General features: G+C 55.1%; 5 protein-coding genes across 6 annotated transcripts; 4 read left to right on the forward strand and 1 right to left on the reverse strand.

Annotated features, from left to right (window-relative positions):
• The first annotated feature begins 931 nt into the window (after positions 1-931).
• On the forward strand, positions 932-2,265 carry JDV02_003126 (uncharacterized protein). Of its 2 annotated transcripts, XM_047984220.1 has the most exons (4): positions 934-1,002; positions 1,061-1,271; positions 1,327-1,726; positions 1,776-2,265. In XM_047984220.1, exons 1-4 carry the CDS (start codon positions 951-953, stop codon positions 2,082-2,084), a joined length of 972 nt encoding a protein of 323 aa, XP_047840194.1. In that variant the 5' UTR covers positions 934-950; the 3' UTR covers positions 2,085-2,265. The 2 variants fall into 2 exon arrangements, with proteins under 2 accessions (XP_047840193.1, XP_047840194.1); XM_047984219.1 differs by having other exon boundaries at positions 932-1,002; positions 1,061-1,726.
• A 10,127-nt stretch (positions 2,266-12,392) lies between these two features.
• On the forward strand, positions 12,393-13,953 carry JDV02_003127 (uncharacterized protein; the record flags this gene model as incomplete). The annotated part of the gene is made up of 3 exons (XM_047984221.1): positions 12,393-12,809; positions 12,861-13,482; positions 13,538-13,953. The coding sequence occupies 3 exons, from the start codon at positions 12,393-12,395 to the stop codon at positions 13,951-13,953; spliced, it is 1,455 nt and encodes a 484-aa protein (XP_047840195.1).
• Positions 13,954-15,168: 1,215 nt separating this feature from the next.
• On the forward strand, positions 15,169-16,338 carry JDV02_003128 (uncharacterized protein; the record flags this gene model as incomplete). The annotated part of the gene is made up of 6 exons (XM_047984222.1): positions 15,169-15,276; positions 15,338-15,486; positions 15,545-15,601; positions 15,649-15,789; positions 15,841-16,260; positions 16,311-16,338. The coding sequence occupies 6 exons, from the start codon at positions 15,169-15,171 to the stop codon at positions 16,336-16,338; spliced, it is 903 nt and encodes a 300-aa protein (XP_047840196.1).
• A 309-nt stretch (positions 16,339-16,647) lies between these two features.
• Positions 16,648-17,257, reverse strand: JDV02_003129 (uncharacterized protein; the record flags this gene model as incomplete). The annotated part of the gene is made up of 2 exons (XM_047984223.1): positions 16,648-16,694; positions 16,765-17,257. The coding sequence occupies 2 exons, from the start codon at positions 17,255-17,257 to the stop codon at positions 16,648-16,650; spliced, it is 540 nt and encodes a 179-aa protein (XP_047840197.1).
• Positions 17,258-18,027: 770 nt separating this feature from the next.
• On the forward strand, positions 18,028-19,539 carry JDV02_003130 (uncharacterized protein). Its single transcript, XM_047984224.1, has 2 exons — positions 18,028-18,563; positions 18,612-19,539. Exons 1-2 carry the CDS (start codon positions 18,155-18,157, stop codon positions 19,469-19,471), a joined length of 1,269 nt encoding a protein of 422 aa, XP_047840198.1. The 5' UTR covers positions 18,028-18,154; the 3' UTR covers positions 19,472-19,539.
• The last annotated feature ends 14 nt before the right edge of the window (positions 19,540-19,553 follow it).

Below are 19,553 nucleotides of genomic sequence, written 5' to 3' on the forward strand. Positions count from 1 at the left end.
GACTTCGAGGGCGTTGTAGAGATTTGGGACCAGGCAACAGGGCACCGAAGACATATCCTCAATGGGCATGATGGACCTGTTACCTCTGTCGCTTTCACTGCAGACGGTCGGCGAGTAGTCAGTGGGTCGTTCGACAGAACGATTCAGATTTGGCAGCTCGAGGGGAACGGTCGCAGAGCAGCCGAAGGGTGCGAAAATCAGGCATGTTCTCTTGTTTGTATTTGCCCGGCTTGAATAGCCAGGCATATGTATTCACTGCCGAAAGAGGCGTCTTGGGCCGCGCCCACCTCCAAAATCAGACGTCCAAGGTTCAATCACTTCGGTAAATGGAGGACGTGGCGATTAGCGACTGAGAAATGTCTTATTCGTCTAACGTTTCTTGACTTCCCATAAAGTGAGTGTTTGCATAGTAGCATAGCCAGTGTATCTGCTCCAGGTGCTTTTCATACATGGCCTGCAAGCGCCTAATTCTAAAATCCTGATCTGCTGCGAAGACACAATTATCGTCTTTTAGCTGCCGAATTCTTGTTCTGACGTTGCTTGAGCGGGCCACGGCTTGCTGGAAAATGCGACTCAGCGACGTGCTGGCCTTGACGCTGGTGCACTGCGGAGCGGTACGGCAAAGTCCGACAACTGTAGTCATCTCCCGGTCGATACTGGCTATCTCATACTTCAATTCTTCCATTTGCTCGGGAAAGTTACTCCAAATAGTCGGAATTGACAGACTACCCATGCCTGTCATTGCTTTTAGTGATGTTGGGGATTTTTCTGTGCAACTGCCCTCTTGGTGGCCAGCTGGCTGGTGAACCACTGCGTCTAAGTATGGAGTGGTCCAGGCGCTAAAACTCGGGCCCATTCACTGTCTGGCTTCGTTAAAATGGGTCGTGTCGCCCCTACACCTCCCCCGTTAATGATTAAACCCACACGCCCACAACGCTGAATCTTCTTTCATGAACACGTATCTTAGCCCCAAAGTCCACACCATGGCATATTGGGGCCAGTGTAAGTCTCTCTGGCTGCCACGAGATACTGACCGTGCGCGAAGTGACACTTTGCTCAGACAACGTTTTCGCTCGACGAGAGACCTACACGGCAGGTTCGGTGTTCCTGTACGGAACAATTGCCACTATGTCCTTGATCCTGTCCATCTGTGTCTCTGTCTACTCTGCCGTCCTGGGGGCCGACGAGGCAGGTTATATACCCTTCTGGAAGCAGAGCCATCTATATCCCAACGGCTTTACTATGGACTCCTCCGTCGGTAGTATTTACTGGTCTGGCGTCCTTGCAGAAAGAGTCCTTTACATTGCTAATAATGTTTCTCGCAAGGGTCGTGCTTTTCCTCGCCCAATTTGGTCATTTGGGTCACTTCTTCTGTGACAACGATGCTTACACAAATTCTGCTGCCAGCACTGCGGCCCATGTCGTAACAAATAACGTTCTTCATGTGGCCTTTGTTCTCCTTTTCTGCCACTCATTCTTCTATTCGGCAGAAGTGATCCTTATTCTTAATTTCGTCAATCTTTCAGCACTCTACTTTCGTCAAGGCCCCCACGCCCGATCCGTACAGCACCTTCCATCATCCGGCCCCCTTGCCTGGACCTTTGTCAGCATCTATTGGAATCTCGCCATTGCTCTCGCCCATCGTGGAGTCGAGACACAGATCTTTGGGCTCATTTTCATTTGGTCGCCACTGGGTTACGGATTGTTTGCGTTCATTGCCTACAAGGTACAAGCCTTTAGCACCTCGCGGGTTGGCATATTGGCTGACAGTCCAGGACGTCACCATGATTATGTGTCTTGGGATCCTAGCTGCGGCCACGGGAGTAGGCCAGCTGTCGATTAAAGCGAAGCTCGCTCACTTGATTCCGCCATTTCTCGTGGCCGGACTGTTACTTGTGTTATGTTTGCTTGCCGCTATCGCCGGCCGTGGCAGCGAAACGATTGGCAATAATGAGAAGAATGGAGTAGATTGTGGCAGCCCTCAGGCAGAGGACGAGGAAAGCGGCGCCGACGAACAGATGACTCGCGAAAGAAGGATCTGCTCCCAGGTATGCCCCCCACTGTACTGGTCTACTGCAGGCTAGATCGACTGTCCGTTTCGACGGCTGGATATTATCGCCTCTATGGGCATCGCCAAGGAAGCAAGGAACACGAGAGCAAGTCGAAACAGGGGTGACATGGCAATATCGAAGTTCTTGGCTGTCAGATGGGTTGCCGAAGGATATGTATGGTTATTTACGAAGTCTGCACGAGTTTGAATACTTGAAGAATACACTGTCATTGTCGCGGCAGAGGGGAGTCAAGGCCAATCTCGGTTCATGCGTATGATGCAGTCCAGCGATCCGCCCACAGTAGACACGCCCACGGAAAACATACTTAATTTTCCCAGGGAATCAGGAACGGCAGCAGAGTTTATCATATCCATATGCTGATGCTCGTACGCTCTCTCCCCACCATTATTGGATTAGATGATGGGGTGGAGTCGGATGTCTCTTTTATGTTTAACGTGAGGACTTGCAGTGCATTGATTGCGATAGTTTACGGAGCTACAGCTGGCCCATCCTGCAAAAGGCCTTGTACCATGGCCTTGTACTTGACAATCAGAGCTTTTTGTTGCTCATTTTCAAGCCTCAATTTTCGGTACTCCCGCTGATACGCTTTGAGTCGCCTCTTCACATTGCATACGAGCGCGGCTCGCTCTTGCTGCATCTTTTCCAGCTCTCCGATATGGTCCACTCTTGGACGTGGGCAGGCTGTTGCTGTGCCTCCCCGCCTGACTGCCCGGAATGACTTCCCTACCTCGCGACACAGCTCCATCAAAGGTCCAATGGATAATTTGCTCAGGTGCTTTTGGAAAAGATATTCTTTGCCCGGCATTGGTTCCCACTGATAATCGTCGGCGGTATTTGGTATCAGTCGCACATTCAGTGGATCAATATCTATACCCAGCGCATCGCCTGGTTTTCTCAGATTGGGGTACAGCCGTTATTCGTAGTACACTTACCGATGTGCTTGGCCAGCTTTTCCCGGCACCGCATGCGCCACTGGCTTCGGTCCAAATTGCTAGCTTTCGTCATGCTTGCAAATGGAGAACGGCGGCAGATCATATCGTGAATGGCGCATGCACCCACTGAAGACAAATACCACCGTATTCATGAATCCGTTTTTGGGGACACTAAGACTGCTATGTAGGCGCGCGCCAAGGACCAATTCTCCGAACCAAAAACGTCGCGGTGATAGATCAGTCGCCCGCCGGACAAGGGACCTGAATGCGACAAAACCCACTAACACAGTAGCTAATTTGTGCGCCTTCCATAGACAAAATTTAGGAGGCATAAGGGCGCGTGTGAGATAAGTCAATCACCGGTTCCTACGGTGAGTGCGCTGGCGCTTTGGGGCAGATTTGCCAACCTCGCAGGACTCCATGTGTTGCAATATAGGCAGGCCGTAGCCAACGTGTTGGCTCACCTCGTCCCCTGTGCACCAGAGAGACCAGCGCCAAAACCCCCTGCCACAGGCCATAGGCTAAGGGGCTTGCCAGCGCTGCGGCCTGCTGAGCATACCACGTACAGTGTCGCCACTATCCCCAAAATCCTCTCCTCTCCTACGACAAACGCAACACCCTGTACCCACGCTCAAGCTTTCTTACCGTACAGACCATTTTCCGCTTAGAAATGGACGCCACAACACCGTCACAGATCTTGAACCAGATGGGGGCGATCTCAGCCGCAACATCACAAGCCTCGCAAGATCTTAATGCAATACGTTCGCCTACCACCGAATACCAGACTAACTGGACAGCAATCCAGACCAAACTTGACGACGCCTGGGAACGCGGGCTCAAATGTGGCTCACTCGCTGATCGATCTGACGTACAGAAGGAGATCGTGAGACTTTCTCATACCCAAGAGGCACTGAAAGCAGAGTATGAGGCAGACCTCGAGGCCGCGAACTCACGCTATGAGACGAGGCTCAACGGTGTCTTGCCAAGACTCTGTGGGGAGCTAGTACGAATATTTGGGCCTATTCTGGTCGAGAAAGCACTTCGAAGCCTCTATCATGGCACGGATGCTTGCCAGGATCGTCCATCTGGCGCCCCGAAGGGCGATGCCCCTGTAGGCGAACGCCCTGCTCATGGTGCCAAAGTGAGTGTTCTAACTTTTGGTCATGGTCAAGGTTGACAACCTCAGCGGAAAACATACCGGCCTGAGGGAGCCATGCGGAAAAGGCAGCGTCAAACTGATGGCTACAAACCGCGATCCGATCACAAACAGGGGCGGTCGTCGGTTGCCTCGACGGCGTCGCTGCCACGGAGACATACCAGACGACGAGACGGTAGCCCTTGTCGCGAACTTGTTGACGCTATTACACCGGGGAAAGTTTACCTCGCTTATTGGGGGAAGTCCAAGGCTTTGCTGGCTGTCCTCCTTCTGCCAACAGAGGACCTGGGTAGAGTTGGCGTGCACAACGAAACGATTGAAACCCTTGGCCTCCTTCGAGAAGTTCCCTCATGCTACGACTACGATCCCGGCGTGGGAAGTCTCAGATGGCGGCAGGGTTACAGAGATGGCGAGGCTCTCGTGCCGGACCGCGAATACCCCGTTATATATTTCGACGGTAAAGCCTTCCCAACACGAAGTCAAGTAGGCTGGGTCGCCGCAAGCGACTTGCTCGACTTTGACCTGAAGGCCATTGGCAGGACCATTCCAAACTATAAGCAAGTCCGCAAGTACCTCGAAACGCGTGACCAAGGTCGATCACAAAGGCCTGCCGCGGGCCAAACACATGCTGGCGGTGCAACGACTGGGAACGTCACGTCGGATGTAGGGTCCAAAAGCCCTGCCGATGAACCCGCACGAACAGAGTGCCCACAGCAGCAGCACCATTCTCCCGCAATAACGGCCGTTGACACGGCCGAAACAAACCACCTCCCGAGACAAGAGATACGTGAGTGTGCCGGATGGCGAATCCCGTCTGTGCCAGCGAGCGACTCCCAGGGGTCTTCAGCAGGTATAGTCACAGGCGCTGTAGTGTCACCTGGACGTGGGGGAAGCCCCTGTGCGGGACATGAGTTGTTCTCTGAAGCCTGCATTACTGTCGGGGCGGCACCTGAGCCAAGCATGGAGGTAGACCCAGAGCCGCAGGTTCAACCCGTCTTCGACGTACGGGTTCTAGGGCCTGATGATGTTTGGGACAGTTCGTTGGCCAACCTCACAATGGTAGCCGCAGAAGCCGAATGCTTTCTGTGTCAACAAGAAGCCGCGAAACACGACGCGAAAGATGCCTCTACACAGGTCACTCCGCTGCGCCTAGATATCCTCAACGAACAACCTGCTGATGCCGGAATCAGCTCTGAACACGAGTCGCTATCAACTCAGGATACGTTGGAGAATGCAGCCAGCGAGGACCATGCCTCTGCAGACCTAAAGCAGCTACGTCTGCTTCAAGATTTCTTGGCATCAACCGATAAGGGTCAAGGCTATAACCGTTCGATGGAGCGCTTGCTCGAACTTTCAACGCCACCACGAGATAACTCACGGCTACCGCCGCACGATGACGCTTTGCGCTCGCCATCACTGCAGGACGGCATGCCATTACAGGAGGACCGCTCGCGCACGGCATCATGCAACGACGACCCGAACCCGGCATCACAAAAAGATGGTGATGTGCGCCAACCAATTCTCGAATGCAGCAAGAGTCTGTCACCGCCGGCGAACATCGGATCCCGGCCACCACGGAGTGATGATTTGCGCCTGCCACCTATTCGAGACCAAAGGGAACCGACTGTGCATCTTCCCTCGCTCCCTCACCGGCCGCCAATACCGGCATCTTGCGCCACCGGGATCCGCAAGGCTCTAAGGCCGCTGCTGCCCAAGCCGCTCGCACCAGTCGGGAAATAATTACACCACCACAAGTTACCTCAGCGAAGCGTTGGGACGTCTTCTGAACCTAACCGAAGTTTCACATGCTGACCCATGCAGCGCGAACTGGCCACAAACGACCGCGCCGCCGAAGACACAGCACGACTCAAATAGATTAGGGAATAAGGCACGGACAGTGTAGCCTTTGGCCGTCTGCTAAGGTGGAGAAATGGCGCGGCCCAGTTTGCGTATCAAAGGGATTGGAGGAAGTCACGGCCGTCGCTACGGCATGCCGTGAGAAGCAAGCCATATCTATGACCAACCTGAGATGTCGAGCATTGAAAGCTTTGTAGATAAACACAATTGAAGCACATTGCCAGCTGCTTCAGCCTCCGCTCCTAACGAGGGCAAGATGCAGATCGCGTAATGTGCTGCTCGAAATCTCCCAGAAGCCCGTCATCTATCCCCGAAGCGCAGCACGATGTCGTCAAACGCTCCACAGGAGAGCTCTGCCAGTTCACCGCGGTCCACCAGTGACTCCTTGTACTACCGAGACGGACAACGCGAATGTTGTAAGGTTCAAGCCCAGCCGTGATAGTCACATGACCAGCACACAATGCTTCTGAAGCCGAAACGAGAGACACAAGGGACACTGGGCCAAAATCGCGGGGGATCGCTCCTAGACCCTTCGGCTGCGTGGGGTGTGAGAGGCAACCAGGGGCGTGAGAGCAGGGGCATGACATACGGAGCCGCAAGAACAGTAGACAGAGGGATAAGCGCCGGGCAAGATAACCACAGGCCTGGTGTTAGAGTAGCTGGCAAGTTTCATTGGCGCAGGATTGGGTGCTGTTGGTCAACAACCAACGACAGAAATGCGCGAGGTTGGAGCGAGGTTGGTGACAGCGTTGCAACTAACAGACCAATGGCCACGCCTAGTCTCTTGCGTTGGACTGAACAGAGGGAAGGGTCTAGGAGCGATCCCCCGTGTTTTCCTGTCCCCGCCATGTCCCTCTTCTCATTGTAGTCGAGGCGTATAGTAGAAACATGCGCTGAAGGTCGCTTTATGTCTCACACCCAGAGGCGCAGAGAGCGCAGGAGAAGTTGGACCGGTAGACAACAAAGCGCCCCTTGAACTGGCCCGCCGTGATCTTCGACCATCTCCGTCACTTCGGGCGAATTTTCTTACATATGAGGAATATATACGGTTAATCGGTGTTGAGCTTACCAAGACATGGCATGGACCTTCGCAAGTTTGCATAAGAATTATACGAAGGGCAGAAGACATCACATTGAAGATAGAGAGTTGCAGTGTCGAGTCAGAGTAGAGACACTCAAGAACTGGCTACTTAATGGAACACCATCGGTTGGTAGGACGCCTCAAGGTCAAGCTGTCCTTGTAGCATCATCCCCATCTTGAAGCCAATCTCTAGCATAATTCTATGGTGTGAGGGAAAAGGCACGGCCCACCTGTCCTCAGTTCGCGCATGAGCCGGCCCACAGAGCTCACGACTATATCTATAGGATCATCTTCAGTACGGCCTCCCAACAGCGCGGTAAAAAGGCGAAGAAAAGAGTCAGTATCACGCCCGTCTCATGGCGAAATAAAGCCGTTCCGGCCGCGAAACCGCTAATTCATAGCGTTCTGGCTAGGAGGCAAGTACAGGCGGAGACGGTGAGTGTGCACCAGCGCAGTAAAGACAGCGAGCACCAATGTGCAGAGCCTCGTACCGAGTATCGAACGGCTGCTAGTAGGAAGTTGTTTACCAGGAAGTGCGCTTGGGCGGTGACGGAGAGATATCGAGCACTCGGAAGGCACGAGGAAGTCGCCGACTCGCAAGCAAAGAACCTAACAGAATGTACAAGCCCAAAAGCCTGGCAGCATGCGGCCGAGGGCAAGCAGCTCCTCGGACCAGCAGCGGAAGCCAAGTGGGCAAAAAGCGCGGGGACGCCGCTACTCGACCCTTGGGCCCTTGGCAGCTCAGGCCTCCAAGAGCCAAACCAACGAGCATCAATCACCGCCATGCCCTAGGTGTGCAGCCATCCACGCTCGGGCACAGGTAGCATGCCTTCACGATGAATGCTGAGGCAGCCATGCACAGAGGAGCAGGTTGTCATAGCCCAGCAAATCAGAACTTGCGGAAGTGATGAGATTTTGGGAGGCGAAGTTGTTGGTTGTGGGAGGCTGGGAGGCTGAAAGGTCAGGCCATCAGTTGCTGGGGCAAGTCTTGTCTTGGCCCCCCGACATAGATCCACTGCTTCCACTAAACTCCTGCTCATGGCTCTGCCAACAGGAGAACTCGAATGCCTCGCTAACAGATAGTCGGCTAGTCAAGCTGATGACGATGCCGACAAACCTGGCGGACGAAACACGACCATAGCAGGCCACGGCGCCGACACAGCAACTTTCTCCCATATCGCCGCCACCACCATCCATCGAAGAAGCCGCCGCGAGATCCACACGAGATGTAAAGCGAGACGCTGGCGCAGCAGCCGTGGTTGTCCTCATCTCTACGGTATCCCACCACACCGGAGGACGAGCGCGAAGGCCAAATGATGCTGCCGTTATATCGATGATTGCCACGAATCCCGCCCCGCGTACGGCCCGACTGCTATAGCGCAAAGGCGGTGCCTCGCCGCCAGCCGGCTCGTCACCGCCAACGATGGACGCCTCAAAACACCACAGGCCTCATGGCTGATGTACTAGGAAGCGGGAGCACGAGGCTCGCACTGCGCACCCGTGGCCACGGCTCCCACCGATACGCAAGCGCACAACCGCCCATGGCCTAGCAAACGACCAGAAGACAAGAGATCAAACAGCGCAGTCCGTCTAGGCCACTACCGCATGGTCTCGTCTGGCGGAGTGAGAGTTCCTCAGCTCGGCGTTGTGGTCTCTTACTGGGAGGGGTCCAAAGCTTGACTTGCTGTGCTCCTTCTGCCGACGGAAGACTTGGATGAAGTCGGTGTATACAATGAAACTATTGTGAGCCTTGGTCTTGATCGAGAAGTCCCTTTATACCACGATTACGATCCTACTTCAGAGACCTTTCATTGGCGGCAGGGCTACAAGATCGGAGAGCCCTTATTACGGACCGCAAATACCCGGTCATGTATTTCAACGGCAAGGCTTTTCCGACATGTAGCGAAGTGGGGGCTGGGCTACCACTCGCGATCTCCTCAGTTTCGACCTCGAGGCTTCCAGAAAGACTATTCCGAGCTACGCTCGGGTCCGCGAGCAGCCGGCAGAACATGAACGACGCCGCGCACAACGCAGCACATACGGCCCTTCTGGTGGACTTGCACGAGCAGAGGACCATCTGGAGCAGCTTGGTTCTAGTGCAGGCGTGTCGACCACCAAAGCGTATTCCACGGACGAGCATTTTATGTCTCCAGAGCAAATCCCGATGTATGTGCCGACGGATGGTGGAGGGGTTACGAGCTTCTCGCAGCGAGACACAGCTTGCATTCACGTCAGAGCACGCCAGACAAGCGTTGAAGCAGATGCACAGCCACAAGACTGGATATCTCTCGGAGAGCCAAACAGTGGTGCTACTGGTCACTCGGGTATTGCACCGACCAAACTCGCGACAACGGCCAGGCAGCCAAGTCTATTCTGTGTGACCAAGGAGCCGCGGAGAATGTTCAAACCCAGGCGCCTGATATTAGGCTGAGTATGGAGCATGAAGTACCCCGATCACGAGCCGTCAAGCCTAGAGGCATCGCAAGGTGCCGCTAGCGGTGAGACTCATCAAGACGCGGCGCGGCGCATGTCTCAGTACCCGACGTCGGCCCAAGAGCAGCATGGCCTTGGCGAAAAACTGGAACGCTACTTCGAAATCTCCTGACATCACTGTGGAAGACGTCGCGCGCCGGCCATCATCAGACACAGACATCCCACCTGCGTCACCGCGTGTAGACAACTTGCACTGCCCATCACAGGAAGAGCCGCACCCGCAAACACAAGACATCCGGCACCCGCCATCACAGAAAGAGGATCTTCGACTGTCCCCTATTCGCGGCCAAAGGGAGCCGACTGTGCACCTTCCCCCACCTCCTCCAGGCCCCAAGCTAAGCTAGTCGCGCCCGCTGGGAACACATAACGCCAGTGTTGGGTAGTCGGCGTGAAGGGGGCTCTCGGGGCGGCACAGCGCGCCGTGCGGAACCAAGCTGTATTCTAGTCGCCTATAGAAGTCAGATACTGAACAATTGAATGATCTCAGCCTCGGCAGAGACGTCCCCATCCTAGTGCAATTCCAGTGCAATAAAAGGTCAAACTTCCACCCTTATGTGTCGTGATGAAAATATTGCAGTACGTTTACACCGGAGAGGCCATCCGCTCGAGTTTGGATCGTCCTCCGAGGTATAGTAGTCACAGGGCTAACAGCCAGTGCGGGAGAACAGCGGGGCTGCTTGGGCCGAATATTCTGGGGCATCGCTCCTAGACCCTAAGGCCGCTCCGGAACTGAGGCTCTAGGACTGGAGGCCAATGAGAGCCACTAGACTATGCACGATCACCCGGGTGTGCTCAGAGTCAATGATGAGTTGAACCGGCGAATGGAACGTTTCCAAGAAGGCCAAACAGGGCGCGGGGGCAGCCAACAGAGGTGCGTGGTTAGACCGAGCAGTTGCGGAAGGGTCTAGTAGCGAACCCCCCGCGCCGTCTCTCCCTCACCCTTTGAGCCTTGCTGGAGAGCTAGACCGCTGAGCCAAACTGTGTCTCGCCCACCACAACCCAGGCACGACTGACCCCGTGCCTGTGTGCGCGGCGCATCTAGTGGGCCTCAGTGTATCTAACGCCTGTTGTTCGAATCAACCATGCCCGCAACTGCGAGAACGAAGCCCCAGCCCTACTACTCCTGCAGCCTTCACCGGACACGGCACCAATACAACTCCAGAGTCCGTCTTAGACACCAGTGAAGTCATCAGAGAGGGAGCTCGAGCATGGGTCCGAGATCACAATATAGATGGTATGGGTCAGGCGGCAAGCAGGACGACAGTCATGATACCCGCAGTGCCCTAGGGTAGTCCTCTATCTCCGCGGCTCAGGAGTGCGAATACAAGCAGTTCGGGTTTGATCTTACAACAACATGGGCTCAACTCCGTGGCGGGTGAACTCGTACACAGTCAACGTCACATGGCGCCATGGAGCGCCTGTAAGAGCGCTGAGCTTGTTTAGTTGGCCCTGTGTGCTGATGGGTGGACTGGTAGTGTTCACAAGGCAACGCAAGGCAACGCAAGTACGATGATTTCCTGAAACGAGCCATATACCCCATTGCGATATGCCATTGACCTGGGCCAAAGCCGGGCGAACATGCCTCGGTTGAGACGTAGTCAAAGGTGTGACAGAGTGTACAAGCCGCGAAATGGAAGTAGACTTCATAAAGCTATATCCGCTGAGTCGTATTCTGCGTTGTGTGCTCGTAGATTGGACCTCGACAACGGGTGTTTTCACAGAGAATGCCCCTCGGCACCCTGAATCGCCCTCCAGCTTCCAGCGTCCTTGACCCTCGAGGTGCCCGACGCGGTGGCGGTATGATTTCAGAATGGAACGGCAGCCTGCTGCTTTGTTTGCGGGTCAGCGGTGTTATGGCCTGGTGACTGGAGCCACCTCCACCACGCACGCCGGCCATCATAGGCAGCACGCCATCCTAGAAATAGTAAAGCCACCCACAGTAGACAGCATAATCATATTGGGCATTGCATGAGCCGTAAGTGTCTCTGCGCGGAGAATCGTGGATGCAGAGCGGACGAGCGAGTACCCAGGAGACCGGGATGGGCGACGGAGCACAGCTGGGGAAACCAGCGCAATGTGCGGGGAGTCGCTCCTAGACCCTTCTGAACGGGGTCAGTCCTCGTCCCAGGGGAGTCAACCAACCAGAGGCTCTTCGGCTTCGACACATGAGAGGCAGTCGCCTTGAGAAGTCGACCAACAGACAATTCTAGCTGTGTCGAATGAGCAGCCAGCAGCCTTCAGGCGACAGCGGAAGGGTCTACCAGCGACCCCCCACGTTTTCTGACCCTGTTGTTCCTTTCGGTTCGTCTTTCGTTGGTCGAGACATTCAGGTCTGAGACTAACCTCTCTAGCTTCTTCTCGCATTTGAGCACAAACGATCAACGGCATCCTGACTCCACTCATGACCGAGGTGACAAGTGGTCGAAGGCAAACAGGGACGCCTCAGCCGCAAGCTCGAGCGTATAGTATTGCCTTCGCAGAAGGGGATCAGAACGCTCAAGACGCTACTTGGCAGGTGGAACAGACAGTCACGGCGTTTTGACGCAACAGTCCAAGCTTCCGTTTACTCGTGCGGCCCTTCTGAAAAGCGCTGCACACGATCCAACGTCGTCGAAAGTATCCGCACACCAACGCTGTTTTCGTCCTGCCACCAGTCACCAACGTACCGACCCAAAGTTTTGTGATTGTATGTGGAAGCGCCGTGGCACTGTTCTCCAACAGCATAAATTCTCGAGCCTGTGCAACAGATTCCGGCTTCTAGGCTACTGCCTGCTTGGTTCCTGATGTTTCACGCTGCAAGCATGGCCGAGCCAGCTCTTTTGTCGATCTCTGAACGGCTGCATCGAGTGCAGCGCCATACAGCACGCTGCCAGCAGGAACTCGACACAATTCAGTCTCCGGAAGCGCAGTACGACGAGCAAACGGCGCGCATCAGGTCTCAGCTTGATGCCTGTTGGAAAAAGTACGATGATCGAAGTCTTCCGACCCAAACTGAGGTGCGGGCCGAGATCATCAATCACGGACGTGAACTCGAGAGGTTGAAGTCCCGTTATGAGGCGGGCCTCGCCGCTGCGAAAGCGACTTACAAGCGTCGCGTTGAGGGCGTGTGGGAGAAATACCGCGGAGGGCTCCTCGCCATAGTGCCGGCACTCCAAGGGCATGGCGTACAGGGATGCAGGAGTGCAATCGCGCCATCTGACTCCCCCACCCCAGCCAGCGTACGCATTCCTTTCCTCGGTTTGTTTCGTCCTCTCTCTAACAAAGAAAAGCGCAAACGCGGAGCGTCCGGGGGTCTCCCCGTGCGAAAGAGACTGCGCACTGGCAACACCACAGTAGGGGCGTCGAACCAGGACCACGCGACCGGTAGCATTCCTCAGATACCAGCTACGGATTCTCCAGCCCGCGAAGATTCAGAACAGCTAGGCGATAGATCCGTTGCATCGCCAGAGGTCGGCAAGTTGTATCTCACATCGTGGGGAAAGTCGCACGCCTGGTCAGCCGTGCTTCTGCTGCCACTGGAGAACCTTCGCAGTGTCGGCGTCCCCTACAGCCTTGCCGATCTCGGATTAACGGATCCGCTTCCAGAGTGCTATGAATATAGCCCTCGGAATGAGCCACCTCGCTTGCGTCCTTGTTATGAAACGGGAGGGGCTCGAGTCGCTGAGAGACAGTATCCTATCATCTATTTTGATGGGCGGGAGTTCCCGCGAAAGAGCGCCGTCGGCTGGGTGACTGCAAACGACCTGCGGCCCTTCGATCCGAACGATGGGAAGATCCTCAAACTCGTTGAGCACCGCGGCCAGGTGCGCAAGTATATTGACGATCAAGAAGCGCACCGATTGACCACCGGGTCCGCCTATGAATGTCACCAACCCGTCACCAGCCTCCGCGGTACGTCACACTACCAGCGTCGTGGCAAATCACTCGTTGACCTCGCTGAATGCAGACGGAGAGCCCGAGCCGCCATCTGAGAAAACTGCGGAATCCTCACCCCTGAGTGAGTGGGACTCGTCCAGCGGATGTGACGACGAAGCGCCTGTTGCACAGAGTGTCCCCGGAATGAAAGTCACGTCAGAAACACAACCGCAGGTTATACAGGAGACGCGTGCCGGCGGCGGCAATGTTCACGGTGCCCACGACGCCCACGACGCCCACGACGCCCACGACGCCCACGATGCCCACGATGCGAACAAAGTGCGGCAGGACGCTACTGCCGCGGCTTCCAACGGCCAACCAGGGGCGCCAACACAGTGCTGTGACGCCGCACAGGGAATATTGCAGAGCAAGGTCGCAGAGCCACAAGCCTGCGACTCGCCATCAGATCCTCCGGTGGAGAGTAAGCCGTCGAGACAGCACTGGTGAAAGAAATGCTAATGGTACAAAGACAACCGACAAGATCCTCCGCGTCGGAGCCGAGCACCAGATCGCACAGGCACCCCAGATCCAAGCTGCCCCAGTCCGACAGGCGATCGACCGCACCCCGCTCGCAGCGAGACCCGTGGGGGCGAGGGATCCGAGGGCCGCAGTGATAGTCCCAAAAGTGTCCAGAGTGATGCGGCGAGTACCAACGTCAACAAGGACCCTTCGGGGCCTGGTACCATTACTGATGTTCTAAGGCAGATACCTAATGCTAAATCACCAACCAGGGACAGTGAAAGGCTGGGCGGCTCGCTGAATTCGTCTCCGGGATGCAACCCAGCCAACACCCAGGTCAGCAACTCGTCGCGGCTACGACCACTTGTGCAAAGCCAATCCGAGGTTGATAGAGGTGAAAGGAGAGCCCCATTGCAGGCATCGAGGCACCCCAATGCTGCACCGGAGGACACGACGTTGCCTTCAATTCGATGTTTGAACGACCACGTACCAGCATTCGATTCTGACCTTCCCAGGTTGGCACCGTTTGCTCCCATAAGAGAGTTGCCGAGCCAACTTTTGCCACCGGCGACAGGGACCCTTGCGCCACAGCGGGAACCTAACTCTGGGCGCAACGGCCTTGAAAGGCTCACTGAGCGTGATCACCCTACGGAGAATTCTGCTCCGAAGCCAATCGCACCGGCACCAACACAGCGCAAGTATAGCGATTGCCTCGCGAAGCTCGTACAAACAGGGGCTGTCCCCAGCGCGTCTGCTCTTGCCCGTGTTCATCGGTCGCCAGCCACGCGGCGCCCGCCAAGGCCTCAGGAAAATGAGAGTCCCGAGAACGTCGGATTGCCCGCGGATCTTGACAGCAGCGATATCCGCAAACTGGCCCAGGCCTCTGGCAAGGGAAGAGTCAACTTGGATTCATTCATGGACTGCTTCAAGAGGTACTACTGCCCGTTGTGTCCGGCTTCGTCTCATAGGTGGATAAAGCGTGGGTGGTTCGAGAGGCACTTGGCGAAGCACAAGAGCTAACGGCACAGCGCGAGGGGTCTGTAGTTAGGGTTCGCCCTGCTAGCCTATGCCGGTGGGGCGACTCAGTCTTGTGTAGACTGGGTAGATGAGCCGTTTCCTGGGGTTGACTCGCCTGTGGCTGGCCCATAAAACGGGAGCCGTCCCCAAGTTCATTACATCACAAGCTCAATCTCGCTCCCAATCATGGCTGGCAACCCGGTACTGCGCGCAGTATCCTACTACTACCGTCGTTATTACGGTAAAAGTGATGAGAAGTTTGATCGTGACAAGTACCCATTTCCTATCGATGCTGTGCGGCCATGCCTTTCAATCAGCCCCTGTCAGGGCACGGAGCTGACTTCGGCCATTGCAGGAAGAGCTGGACGATTTAGACCTTGCACACCATTTTCTGCGTGAAGCTTGTCGCGGTTCGCTATTCTCTTCCCCTCTAGACCCGAATGATGGCTTGCGCGTGCTCGACCTGGGCACGGGCACTGGCATTTGGCCCGTCGAGCTCGCTGAGTACTAGCCCACTAGCCCACTGCGGTATCCGCTCAATGTGTCTCATCAGCGGCTGCAGAGAATACCCCAACATCGTGGTGCAGGGAGTCGACTTCAACCGCATCCAGCCTCTACGGTAAGCACATGCTTGATAAACACTCTACAATGGCTAAGGCGGCCCAGGATACCGCGAAACATGCTACTTCTGGAACTCGACATCGAACAAGACTGGGATGCGATAGGTCATGGATGGGATCTCATACATGTACGAACAATGCTCGGAAGCATTCACAACTGGAAGGATCTCTATTGTAGGGCATTCAAGTAACCGTCGACCCGCCAAACTCTCCCCCGCTAGTGGCTGACGGCTATCAGGCATCTTAAGCCACTGGGCTACCTGGAGCACGTCGAAATCGACTGGGTTCCTCGAAGTCACGGCAGACCATTGATTGGAACTGCACTCGATGTATGGGCCGATGCAATATTGACGGCAATGGACAAACGAGGCCGTTCGATGCGAGTCGACCCTGCCAGAACACGACACCAGCTCTGGGCGGCGGGTTTCACAGACATTACCGAGTCGGCTACACGCATATGCTTCAGTGGATGGTCTGGCGATGTGCACGAAGAAATGGTGGCTCGGTATTTCAACGGGTGGTTCAAGCGCCGACTTCCGGCCATGTCGTACCGGCCACTGATGGAGACTTGTGGCATGACGAAGGAGTTTGTGCAGCACCTCTGCGAAGGAGCATACGAAGTCAGTCGCACTCTGCATTATGAAGCCTACTGCTTATTGTGAGCCTTCCCAAGCCAATGATCTTCCGTCCGCTTACGAGTAGGCTCAGATACGTTTGGATCGCAAGGAAAGCCTAAGCCAGTGTAACTAGCCGGCGTGTGAGACGCGCCGTGAAGTTGTTGTTCCGACCCAAAGCGGCCTTCTGGTGAAATGCATCCTCGTGATGTTGCTTTGCTCTTGTGTGCTGCCATAGCTGCCAGGTTTGTCGTGAGGGCATCAAGCAGCGACATGGCCAAGCTTGCATGTATCGGCCTCAACATACCGCAGCAAAAGCCACGACAACCCCCGGGCTAGACGTGAGATCAGATGCCCACAGCCGCGCCGCTCTTCGACCTCTATGTCTATGCGACATACCAGCTGCCCTCCAGTATCTTCTGACGTGTGCCTCATTTCGATAGATGCCGTACCGTCAGGATCCTGTACGGAAGGGTGCCTATGTGTAAGACACCAATCGAAGCATGAGCGAGCGAAGCACGGCTTGCTGCATGAGCTACTCTTTGCACCTCTCATTCGGACTTCATTAAACGGTGTTAGCCTTGTGGCGGGTCGTCCGGCGGGCTCAAAGGCGAGCTGTGTGAGGAACTTTATAGCGGGCTGAGAGACGAGCTGAGAGACGAGCTGCATGACGAGCTGCATGACGAGCTGAGAGACGAGCCGCATGACGAGCTGAGAGACGAGCTGAGAGACGAGCTGAGAGACGAGCTGAGAGACGAGCTGAGAGACGAGCTGAGAGACGAGCTGAGAGACGAGCTGAGAGACGAGCTGAGAGACGAGCTGAGAGACGAGCTGAGAGACGAGCTGAGAGACGAGCTGAGAGACGAGTCGCATGACGAGCTGAGAGACGAGCTGCATGACGAGCTGAGAGACGAGCTGCATGACGAGCTGAGAGACGAGCTGAGAGACGAGCTGCATGACGAGCCGAGAGACGAGCTGCATGACGAGCCGAGAGACGAGCTGCATGACGAGCCGAGAGACGAGCTGCGTGACGAGCCGCATGACGAGCCGATGAGCCAATGCTATCGTGCTGGACGGGCTGCGTGACGAGCTGCATGACGAACTCGCAACGAGCCAGTCCAAGCTTGTGATCCGTTTGAGCGCATTAGAAGCGAAAGGTGATGTCCGCCAAGGTACAGGCAGTGAAGGGCTCTATGGAAGGCCAAAGTTCATACCGTCTCAGAATGGCAAAATATTCTGCCACCGTGTATTCGCTTGTGCAGTCCTGTCGACCAACGCTACTTTTGACAGTGATGACAACGCTTCGCTTGTGGGTGGACTCTACCACACTGATTGCAAGCACCTCTTGTGGACGCGGACCATGTCTCGACCGCGCAAAAGCCTGTCCAGCGACCTAGGGTCGCTCCAATCTCTAAGATTCAAGCACATATATAACATTATGGCACGACGTCGGCGCATCTTCCGTGCCTCATCACCCTAGTCCACGTGTGAAACACGCTCCCTCCACAGTATCGGAGGAATCGCCGCTACACTGAGCGGGAGCTTAAAGACATCCGTGTCTCAAAATATGGCTCCAGTGGCACTTGCAGCCGGCGATCAAGTCTGCAGCATGCTTCTGGACAATTCGGAGTTGGGACAATGTTTCCCGACGAGCCAGTCTGCGGGGCAACGCGGGCCCCAGCCATCCTGCGTCTTGCGAGCCGATTGCACATCCCTTGCGTCGCGTCCTAGGCCGTCTCACCCAACTCGGTGCATATGACCTCGGTCCAATATCCATAGGCAGCCGCGTTACGACGATGCTATGTTGTCTCATATGACTCACCGACATTTTCGTGCAAGGGCAAGCAGTGGTATGTATGTGTATATATCAAGAGGCCAGAGTTAGCATGGACAAATACGCCATCCATCTCTACGAAGAGCAATTCGAATTAAGTCGCCATGGTGAGCAACAATCCACCTCCAGACGAAAGAGTGGTTTATCTCGCCCTCAAAAATGTTTTCAAGGGACACAACGCCGGGGTCCGCCAGAACAGGGCCATACGCAAGCTCATCAAGCAGTACAGGAGCCAGGAAGATATTTCAGATCTGATTCGCGAACACAATGTCGACGTTATCTGCAACGCTGCCCGCATGCTCTTGTGTGATGAAGTTTTCGAGTCTACGCTCAAAGCCAAGATCCGCTTCCCTGAGCTCTTTGACTTGTCACCGACTCAGAGCGCGGAGCGAGAGGCCTCGGAAGCGGAAGCTGCACGACATGAAGCGGATGCAATCGAGCATGCTGTGCAAGCTCGCCGGGAGTATTCACAGGCAACGATACTTGAAAAGCAACAACAGGACGAACTCACGCGTAAGTGTATCCGCTGAACGCCATGCTATGCTAAGTAACAACCCGTAGGAACAGAAAAGCCACCCCCAGCATCCGCGGCCGCGAAACAACTGTCAACTCCAGTAACAGGATTGAATGCTTCGTGCTCACACCCGGCCAATCCCATCTCACTGCCGCCCCTCTTCCCAATTTATTTACCTTTCAAGAGCCAGCATAATCTCTTGGTGCACTTACAACACTTATTGGAGGCGATCTGCTACGACTTTGGGCGGCGTGCCGTGCCCGAACTTCTTCAGCGCCGCGGATGGGACTGCGCGGAGGCTGTGGAACTGAATCGCTGGACCGAAGAATTTGCGAAGCTGCACGAGCCATTTCCTGCGAACGAACGCATCAAAAAACCACTCGGCCAGCTGCTCCGCTCTGTCGCCAACATTCGACACACTGCCGTGCATCGCATCCGGGTCAGCGCCAAGGGTGTAGAGCAATTTCTTCTCGACGCCGAAGCATTGGCTTTACTACTGGGAGACATTAAGCAAGTGGATAACATAAGCAAGATGCGCCGTGAGACGCAGGCTGCCACGGAAGAGTTGCAAAGAAACAAACAGTTCTTGCGCTCGAGATTGGAGGATACGTTGAAAGGTTTAGCTGCGCAGCGCGAGGAGCTGAAACTCTTGGAAGACAATGCCATTGCGGAATTAGAGAGAGAGGACAGAGATTACGAGATTCTGGCCGGGAAAAGTGTTGATGAGGCAATCGCACCTTCCGAGGCATCATTCTCAACAGCTGTGGAGACAGACGCGAACACCATGATTAGGGTCCATAACACCGATGATATGGGCGAGAATGGTGACGATTTGAATGACACAGAAGGACCTTGGGATATCACGACTCCAGATGGCAATGAGGATAGTGATAGCTTATCCTCATGAGGAAGCGCTTGTTTCCTTTTATTCTTGATTCACTTCAATAACAATAATCATACAACGAAAGAATGTCGGACGATGACCTCGA

The sequence above is a fragment of the Purpureocillium takamizusanense genome, chromosome 2 (genome assembly GCF_022605165.1).
Source record: "Purpureocillium takamizusanense chromosome 2, complete sequence".
Lineage (NCBI taxonomy): Eukaryota > Fungi > Ascomycota > Sordariomycetes > Hypocreales > Ophiocordycipitaceae > Purpureocillium > Purpureocillium takamizusanense.